This window comes from Dipteris shenzhenensis, chromosome 16, assembly GCF_047967505.1.
Source record: "Dipteris shenzhenensis isolate YYH24624 ecotype China chromosome 16, Dip_SZ_1.0, whole genome shotgun sequence".
Classification (NCBI taxonomy): domain Eukaryota; kingdom Viridiplantae; phylum Streptophyta; class Polypodiopsida; order Gleicheniales; family Dipteridaceae; genus Dipteris; species Dipteris shenzhenensis.
Genome location: NC_141611.1, coordinates 8,626,921 through 8,637,438, shown reverse-complemented (window position 1 = coordinate 8,637,438; position 10,518 = coordinate 8,626,921). Strand labels below are relative to the sequence as shown.

The 10,518-nt window shown below is 43.5% G+C and overlaps 1 protein-coding gene across 1 annotated transcript; it reads left to right on the top strand.

The window, feature by feature from the left end:
* The first annotated feature begins 8,570 nt into the window (after window positions 1-8,570).
* Window positions 8,571-9,464, top strand: LOC147892506 (histone H2A-III-like). Its single transcript, XM_087387360.1, has 2 exons — window positions 8,571-8,827; window positions 8,962-9,464. Exons 1-2 carry the CDS (start codon window positions 8,627-8,629, stop codon window positions 9,187-9,189), a joined length of 429 nt encoding a protein of 142 aa, XP_087243486.1. The 5' UTR covers window positions 8,571-8,626; the 3' UTR covers window positions 9,190-9,464.
* The last annotated feature ends 1,054 nt before the right edge of the window (window positions 9,465-10,518 follow it).

Here is a 10,518-nt window from a genome sequence, read left to right as displayed (position 1 = left end):
CCATCACCATGTAGACATAAAACGAGTGCTTGCATAACTTTGGCTGCCCAGAGGAATCCTCGTTGGAAGATAGGGAGCAACATGAGTTCCAAATGTACTGGGAGGTCTCCACCCAACTCGCCACATACACTCTCGCCCCATGCATCATCCCCCCTTCGTGCACAAAACCTCATCTTCCATATAGACCTCACCGCCCCCCTTCCTCCCAATGCACTCCAAACAATCCTTTGCCGCAATCCTGATCATTGTCACCCCATCCTCACCATGTCATACTTCTCTCTTGATCTTCACCCCGCCAACTTCTCCCTCCTCCGTCCCTTCGACCTTCAAACCCTTGTTGCCCACCCCATTCTACTCAACTTCCAAGCATGGTGCTGGGTCATCATCAAGTCTACCAATTATCCAAAGGATGATGACGTGATGCAACTAGCCAAGCCCGATGAACTCATCTCATGGGTCTGCACTCCCAACGGCCTCCAAGCCGATATCAACTGGATGCAGACGTACGGCTGGGCCTAAGCGGTCCAAACGCAAGGGCACCTAGTTGCATACCGCTCCATCGCCTAGCATCCCCTCGACATAATCATTCTGTATAAGCGGGTGTTACAAGCTCTCTAGGACTCTCTCAAGTGCTTGGTTAGCAATTTTGAAACAATCCACATAACATATTTTGAAGAAGTCTCCAAGGAGGAGGGGCAAGAAGCCATAGTAGTCTTCAACTCCACTGCCCCCCCACCAAATCCCATAGCCGCCTCCTACTGATTCCGTCCAACCCCCCCGCAAACCACCCATCTTGTGTCGCCCCCACTCCCTTGCACAAACCTCCCCAAATACTCCTCCAATGCCTCCAACACAAGCTCTACACAGCACGAGACCTCCCAGTCCATCTCCTCCAACACTCCTATCGACCTTCTGGAAGAGGCACTCAACACGTTCCTCAAGCCAGTGAATTTTGTACATATGCCCATCAACCTGTTGCCTGCACAGGGACTACTGAAGAAGAACCCATGCCTATGGATGACAGCGATGTCCCTCTAGCAACCCCCCTCCTCCCCACCCAAAAATGTTCAATCGCGACCCGATTTGCAATCCTTCCAAGAGCGCCCTAATGCATAACTAGAAGATGTAGCTCGAAGGCTCTTGCCTCCACCTCCACAAAATTATGGAAGTTCCACCCCTTACCCAGTTTATTACCTAGTCCCTCAATGACTGGTGGCAGACCCATCCGAAGTGCACACGCAATGGGTACCACCTCGCTCCCAATGCACTTGTCCCCCTCACCGACTTCGATGCTGACCTTCAACCTCGTTGGCACATTCCTTTTTTGAAGAAGGAGCAATTTTGGCGCTACTATCGCAGTGCACACGTCGACCGACAGATGCCGCTCTCCTAGACCCACTTCCACGAGCTCCAACAAAAGGACCCCAATATTGTGTACAACTTCCCCAAGTATAATTTTCCCAAGGAAATGACCAGGGATGGATTTTGCTTTCACCTCCAGTCATTCAACAACACCTACGGCTCTGTTCTTGATCCCGTGGTCATTGCAATGGTCCACTTCAATTGCCTCATCCTCTTGCTCCTCCATGATCTCCCCACCCACAATCAGTCGATTGCCGACAAGCTCCATAATCTCAACAACCAAATTGTCTTCAACCACGACATCGGTGTGAAGATAGTGGGAGAGAGGGAAGGAGTCTCACTTGCGGCTTTCTCACATAAACAATTGGGGGAATACACACAAAGGTGGAGGCTGAAAACAGTTTTCCTCTTCTTAGTTGTGAAAGCCAAAAGAAGTCTCATACAAAGAAATAGAAGAACCCTATATGTGGGTCTCAAACCAAACTCAACTAACTAAGGTGGCATACTAACTGATGAGCCACGAACTAGTGTAGATAAGGATAGTTGTCATCCAGCTATTATTCGTGGGCGGTGTACCAACCGCATCTCCAGCTAACAAGTCGGTGACATAAGTACACAACGGTCACCCTGGCATATCTCGAGTGGAGCTCGATATCTCAACACTCCCCCTCGAGCTCAATCCCAAATCCTGCACACCAAGCAGGTCTCTGAACTTGCGCAACTTCTCTACGCCCAATGCTTTCGTGAATATGTCAGCTACCTGATCCTCTGTACTGACATAAACTAGATCAATAAGACCTAGTAAAACCTTCTCCCGCACATAGTGATAATGCACCTCAATGTGCTTTGTTCTAGCATGAAAGACTGGGTTCTTTGCCAAGTGTATACTGCTCATGTTGTCACAATAAATGACAACCGGCACATCTGTAGACTGATGCATATCATAGAGTAGCTTATGCAACCAAGCTACCTCACATGCAGCCATTGCTGCACCCCTGTACTCAGCCTCTGTGCTCGACAAGGCAACTGTAGGCTGTTTCTTGCTGCTCCAAGTGACTGCAGCACTCCCAAAAGAGAACATATATCCACTGGTAGATCGTCTATCAGAAATACTACCAGCCCAATCAGCATCAGTGTATTCATGCAACTGTATCTGAACCCCAGCCTCATAAAATAGTCCATACTGCAATGTGGACTTCACATACCTGAGTATGCGTCTAGCCGCATCCAAATGCGGTTTCCTTGGAGCCTGCATAAACTAACTTACCAACCCAATAGCATAGCTCAAATCTGGCCTGGTAATAGTCATGTAAATCAAACTTCCTACTATGCGTCTGTACATAGTAGGGTCTTCCAGAAGCTCACCTGCATCTGTGTTCAGCTTCACATTCTGCTCCAAAGGAACTGAAACAGGCTTACAGCCTGTCATCCCATATTTGGACAGCATGTCCAATCCATACTGCCTCTGCAAGAGCTGTATCCCACTTGGTGATCTAATCACCTCAATGCCCAAGAAATAACGCAGCTCTCCCAAATCCTTCATCTCAAACTTCTGCCTCAATAGCATTTTCACATGAAGGATATCTTCATCACTATCACCTGTGATGATCAAATCATCAACATAAATGACCAGCAGCATAATCCCTTTCTCTGTTTTTCTCACATAGAGTGAGAAATCTGCCTTGGAAATCTGAAAGCCAATAGTGACAAGATACTGTCCTATCTTGTCAGACCATGCTCTAGGTGCTTGCTTCAAGCCATACAAGGCTTTCTTCAACCTGCAAACAAACTCAGGATGAGTAGCATGAACATAACCTGCTGGCTGCTCCATAAAGACCTCTTCTTGCAAATCACCATGCAAGAAGGCATTCTTTACATCCATCTGATGTAAAGACCATCCCTTTGATGCAGCCATAGCAATGGTTGCTCTTACGGTTGCCATCCTTGCAACCGGGCTGAAAGTTTCTTCATAATCAATGCCATATGTCTGTGCATACCCCTTGACAACTAATCTTGCCTTGTATCTATTCACAGAACCATCTGCATTGTGCTTGATCTTATAAACCCACTTACAGCCAATTGCATTCTTGCCTTTAGGCAAAGGCACCAATTCCCATGTAGCATTAGCATCCAAGGCATCCATTTCTTCATCCATGGCTTTCTCCCATTTTTCATTTCCCATGGCTTGCTCAAAAGAAGTGGGCTCTGGTTCCTGTATCACTTTGACCATATAGGCATAGTGAATGGCTGTAAATCCATCATATTTCAGCCTATCCACAGGATACCTAACCCTGGTAGACCTGTGCAAAATAGGCTTACTTCCAGGTGCTCTCAAAACATCCCTGGTCTTCCTTACTCCAGGTGTAACAACAGAAGGAATACCCAACTCATCATCAATGCTCTGTTCTGAGCCACTGGATTCACCATCCATAGAAGAGTGACCTGCATTCACATCAAACATGGGCTGATCTACCTTCTCTTTTCCTTTTCATGATACCTGCGTACCACTCTCTGCATTGCTTTGAGGAGATTCTCCTGATCTCAATCTGCCTGTCCATGGCGAAGTATGTGAACCACTGCTAGAGGACACTGTAGGTCCACTGATATTTTGTGATTGCTGCTGTGAATTTTGTGCAGCATTACCATTTTGTGCATCTACATCAATCATCACATTTACTGGTTTATACCAGCTGCTCATCTCATAAAAAACAACATCTCTGCTCACTGTGAACTTACATGTAGAAGGGTTATAGCATCTATATCCTTTCTGCTGCAGAGAATAACCAATAAAGACGCACTTCTCAGCCTTTGGATCCAACTTGGACCTCAACTCATCTGACACATGGACATAGGCAATGCAACCAAAAATCTTCAAATGAGAAATATCTGGTTTCCTACCAGTATACATCTCCTCTGGCGTCATGCCATGTATTGCTACAGTGGGAGTCCTGTTCATTATATAGACTGCTGTAGCAACTGCTTCAGCCCAATAATAATCTGGTAGATCTTTTTCATTTAGCATAGCCCGAGATACCTCTCCAATATGCCTGTTTTTTCTTTCTGCAATTCCATTTTGCTGTGGGGTATGACTGCATGAATATTGCTGCTTTATACCATGCTCCTGCAAGAACCTTGCAAACTCATTTGAGAGGTACTCTCCCCCTCCATCTGACCTTAGGCATTTTATTTGCAGGCCTGTTTCTTTTTCAACCATAGCTTTGAAAGCTTTGAAGTGCCCAAACACTTCACTTTTCTTTTTCATAAAATACACCCACAGTTTTCTACTGAAGTCATCAATAAATGTGACAAAATAGTGACAGCCTCCAATAGATGCAGCTTTTGTAGTCCACACATCAGAGTGGATTAATTCCAATGGCTTTTTACTCTCTTGAACATGCCTAGGAAAAGGTTTCCTTGCCTATTTCCCAAATTGACAGGCTTCACAAACCTTGTGCATTTCTGCAACCTTGAATTTAGGCAATCCTGCAACAATATTTTAGGCTTGCATTGATTCAAGTCACTGTATATTAACATGACCAATGCGTTTGTGCCAGATATCAATATCTACAACTACACCGGTCCCATGTGCAAACATTGTTGCACTCAATTTAGGCATGTCTGCATCCAACGTAAACATCCTGCCCTTCTTCTTTCCTTTTGCTATCAAGCGACCGTTATTTTTCATATCCTCAACAAAGCATCCATGAGGATTAAATCTAACCTGCAAGCCCTGCTCAACCATTTGACCAATAGAAACCAGGTTCTTGGTGATGTTCGGGACATGAAATACATCAGACAAGCATTTCTTTTTCCCATCCTGCATAGATAAAGGAATTTTGCCAATCTGCATAATAGGATGTGCAGTATCATCACCAGTCTCCACAAATCCTGGTTTTTCCATTTTTCTTGCATCCTGCATCCATTCAGCGTGACCTGTCATGTGGTTTGATGCACCCGAGTCAACATACCACACATCATTGCTTTCTTCTGCACTTGTTACAGAATTTGTCATATGCTACACCATAAAAAAATGCTCATTTCTGTCATCACCCTGTCTACTAGAGGATGCATAATTGCCTTGCTGCAATTTTCCATTCATAATGTCATTCTGCTTTTTATAGCAGTCCTTAGCCATATGACCCATTTTGCCACAATAGTAGCATTCAATATTGCTGTTTGCATTTTGGCCTCTCTGCCATCCACCACGGCCTCTTTGGCTCCCCCTGCCTCTAGAGTTACCACGTCCTCCTGCATAGGACTGGTTTTCTTGCGTTTGCTGCATATTCTGATTTCTACCACGGCCTACAGATCGGCCTCCTCTACCTCTGCTAGCATTTGAGTAGAAGATAGTTTCTTTTGAAGTTCCTGCTGAAGAAGATGCACCACCATTTCTCTGCTCTTCGGAAATTAGAAGAGCAATCAACTCCTCAAAATCAGGAAATTTTTCATGGACAGCAATGGATGTCCGGAACTGTGCATAATCCTTTCCTAGACCATTCAAGGTCACAGAGACCAAATCGTCATCATCCACTGGCGACCCAATGGAAGCAAGTGCATCTGCAATTTTCTTCACTTTCATGTGGTAGTCATTTATGCTCAAATTTTCTCTTTGCACATTGTGCAACTCCTGTTTGAGTTGCATTTTCCTGGCTTGCATATTTGTGCTGTACATTTTTGCCAAAGTATCCCATGCCTCCTTTGGCGTATTCGCATCCTGAATATGCACAATCATGGAGTTCGAAATACTGATAGACAGCCAGTACATAACTTTCCTAGCTCTCTCATGCCATCCTTTGAATGCCTGCATTTCCTGTTGACTGGGAACATTAGGAAGAACAGGTTCTTCTTCATTTCCTATAATGAACTCCCAATAGCCTTTTCCCATCAAGAAATTCGTCATTCTAAACTTCCATGCCTAGAAGTTGTTCTTGTCAAGCTTTTCAATGACAATCTGTGAAAGAGAATCAGATGCCATTACAGAACACTGCAAAATATTCTGTCACTGCAAAAAACACAGCCTTTGCCTCACACGGGTAGAACTGCAAAACTGACGAAAGTGGTATTTCACCACACAGTCACTTCCTAGTGACGATTTTGCATCAACAGGAAACAAGCATGAATTTGCAACTCCCAAAATCTCTGCACAAAGGCATACGATGCAATTTTTGCGGCAACTTTTCACCGACCCGCAAAACAGTGGTCGCACAGCAAAAACAAGGCCTTTTTCTCAGTGCCTGCGGAGAACTTCCGTCTCTAAAACGGGCCCCAAAATGACCTCGAATCAGAAAAATAACGTCACTGAGGGCTTCGCCTCACCCGGAGCATATACTGTGCTCTCGCCACACCGCGAAGGGCATCTCAATCTGAGACAGTGCACTCTTGCACTTCTGCTGTGCTACCTGTAGAGATTTGCTCCCAAACTCGATATAGGAAAGCAACACTGGTCCTCTTACCAGGACACCACGAACTTGGCTTGCTTTCTTGAGCTCCTTACCACGAACAAGGCTTTGATACCATGTGAAGATAGTGGGAGAGAGGGAAGGAGTCTCACTTGCGGCTTTCTCACATAAACAATTGGGGGAATACACACAAAGGTGGAGGCTGAAAGCAGTTTTCCTCTTCTTAGTTGTGAAAGCCAAAAGAAGTCTCATACAAAGAAATAGAAGAACCCTATATGTGGGTCTCAAACCAAACTCAACTAACTAAGGTGGCATACTAACTGAGCCACGAACTAGTGTAGATAAGGATAGCTGTCATCCAGCTATTATTCGTGGGCGGTGTACCAACCGCATCTCCAGCTAACAAGTCGGTGACATAAGTACACAACGGTCACCCTGGCATATCTCGAGTGGAGCTCGATATCTCAACAATCAGCCCCTCTCACTTCTAGGACCTTGGCCTCTACCTTCGAGTCTGCAATCTCCATGGTCATCACATTTCGCACCTACGAGGACATGCATGCCACCCACTTTGTATTTCTTGATTTTGATTTCTAGCAATTATATTCAATCTTGCATGCAAACAAAACCTCAACTAGGCTTTGAAATAATCTTGCTGATGATGCTTAGTAATGGATTGTATAAGTTGGGAATGGTAGCTGATTTTTCCATACAAGAATTGGAAAGGCATTTCATGAAAGAAATCCCTTAGATACACAATGATCATGTAAGTAAGTAACAATGCTGAATGACAAGTTGGCTGAAAAAGAATAGAAGGAATAGAACAAAGGTGCAATGATTGTCATCATCACATATTTGAGGGGTTTTAAGAAGAAGGTGCCCTTCTTGCCTTGTAAACACACCTTTTCCACCCCCACTTAACACCCTCGTAACGTGTTAGTAGTAGGATGCTCTGAAAATATTAATGAGGGTCTTTGAGCATCTTCTCTACATCTTTTGCCCATCATAGTTTTCACTTAGGGGTAGAGATTGAGCCTTTTGAGCTAGTAGACTCCATCATTATCCTCCCTACCTAGCTATAACAACAAGGTATTGGTAAAAATTTGGCACCATATGGCAATGACTACTATCATATTGAGTGGATGCAAGGTGGTGGAATTGATATCATTACCAAGAGTGAGCATGACAGACTAGGCTGAGAATTCTAAAATGGGCATTATTTTGGGCTACAATCACTACAATTCGTACTTTTGTTCCCAGAAGATGAAATTGCTCTCTTATTCATGGCATGCTTTAGATCCTGAGGTTGATATGTAGTTTTGATTTACTCTTTTGAGTGATGGAGTATGTACTTATCTGTAAATCTATAAATATGATAGCATAAAGAAAATGTTTGACGTACAACGTAAAGGGATTATGTGACCTATGCAAATGAAAGATTGTATGGGCATATATCTAGAGATTGCAGCTTAATATAGTGGCTAGACACGAGCATAATTAGCATGATTTTGTAGGCCAAACGGGACATTTTGTAGGATAAGACATTTCTATGTGGGTGACATGCGGTAGGGCCTAGTCATTGGGGTCATTGGCGCAACGGAGGGTGATGAGGGATGGCCAATGTCAATATTGCAAAGAATTACTTCGAAAAGGGGGACAAAATGCATAGAGGGAAGGATGATCCGAACCGTTGAACTGAGACCGTGAGATGGTTGGCGCCAAAGAAGAATTCAAATTTTCGAAAGCGCAAAAGATAAACTATAAGAGGACATTCATCTCACCTGTTTTCTTCATCGCTTTCTTCAGGCTTTGAAGTTGAGAGCTCCTCGAAATTCTTCCATTCTTTCGCTTCTTTGCAGCTTTCCATGGATTCTTCCAAGGGTGGTAAGGGAGTCGCTGGCCGCGGTAAGGCCAAGAAGAAGTCTGTCTCCAAATCTGTCAAGGCTGGCCTCCAGTTCCCCGTTGGTCGTATCGCTCGTTACCTCAAGAAAGGTCGCTTTGCCAAGCGTGTCGGTACCGGTGCCCCCATCTACATAGCTGCTGTCCTTGAGTACCTGGCTGCTGAGGTTTGTTTCTCCTTTTTCTTGGAAAGGTTGGTTTTCAGTGAGTATTGTACATAGCTTATGGCTGCTTTGTTAGTTTAATCGTTATTGTTGTGGAATTCGTTGAGCCTCAGATCTTCTTCCTCTGTGGATTTCAGGTTCTTGAGCTTGCTGGAAATGCAGCTCGTGATAACAAGAAGAACCGCATCATCCCTCGTCATATCCAGCTTGCCATCAGGAATGATGAAGAATTGGGGAAATTGCTGGGAGGTGTCACTATAGCTTATGGTGGTGTTCTTCCGAACATCCACCAAGTCCTACTGCCTAAGAAATCTGTTGAGAAGTCAGAGAAGAAGGCTTCTAAAGCAGTCAAGACAGAGAAATGATCCGTCTTATGACTTCTTATACTACCGGTGTTTTAAAGCACCACCCATTTTTGATTATCAGCTCATTGATAAATTATGATCAAATGTGCTCCTAGGTACCGGTACCTTTAAGGCAATTGTTGCTGTCATGTTTTGCTTTCTTGGTTCCGGGTTTTCCACGCCCTCCACCCGTTTATAGTCAGTTCGACCTTGAGTGGTTTTTCCAACAGTTTCGCAGGTAAGCTTGGGAACATTCGCATCCTCTTTAGTGTCCACATGTCTAGTCTCGCTAGCAGTACATAGGAAAAAGACCGCAGCTAATTCACTCATATGTACAAATATCTTCTTTCCTTTGCACCGTTTGCGACTGCTCGTCCTGTAACGCGCTGCTTGAGCTGTTGTAGTTCTCGCCGACGTGATTGTCTCATGTGGCTGTCCTAGAATGAGCTAGGGATATTGCTCGTGTAGGTCTAAGCTTGGTTGTGAGGTGATCTAGACATTTTTTGTTGCTGTAGACTCAGAGACTTGGAACCAAAGACGAAAGGAGTGGCAAGTGAATTGCTGTTTACACTTTGCATTAGTATATGATGGAAAGGGAAATGTATTTACTTGGGATGAGAGTCTAGAGAAATCTCCCATTAATGGGTCCCTCCATTGAGAGATCAAGTATAAATGAGCCATGGTCTTAAGTAATGAATGGCTGCCTTTCTTTTCCTTCACCTCTCTTGTAGCATCTGTAATTTTAAATTAAATGTCATCAATTTACCACATATAAGACACATTGGCCTCATTGTGAGGGGCTTTGCTCATTTGACTCCTCAAACTATTTTCATTGACTTTTTACCTTTCTTTGAGTCCCTTTCTCCTTTCTATCTTCTCTTAGTCTCCTTTCAATCTCTTCTTTCTTCTCTTAGTCTTCTTTTAACCTCTTTCTTCTCTCAATCTCTTCCTCCTCCCAATCTCTTTATCTTTGCTTGCTTTCATTTTTTTTACAATAGTGAAGTACTTTTCTTCTTTTAGGCCAAAGTTATTAATTTAATCTTATGTGTGTTGCATTTTGAAGGACAATAGTGATTTGAATTCTTGAAGAGTTTAGGTTAATGTCATGGGTCACAATGCAATTATTTGCAATATGTTCATTTAAGGTTTTTATAAAGAACAAATAAATAGAAGCATTGGAAGGGTTGCATTGTTGGGTTTTGTAATATAAAAAAGGGACTTCACAATGCAATTATTTGCAATATGTTCATTTAAGCAAGTAAATATTTTGTAAAAAGTGCATCTATTGGATGTAATATACAAGAAATATTGTATAGACATTAAAATTTAATATATATTTCTCTTGTTTTC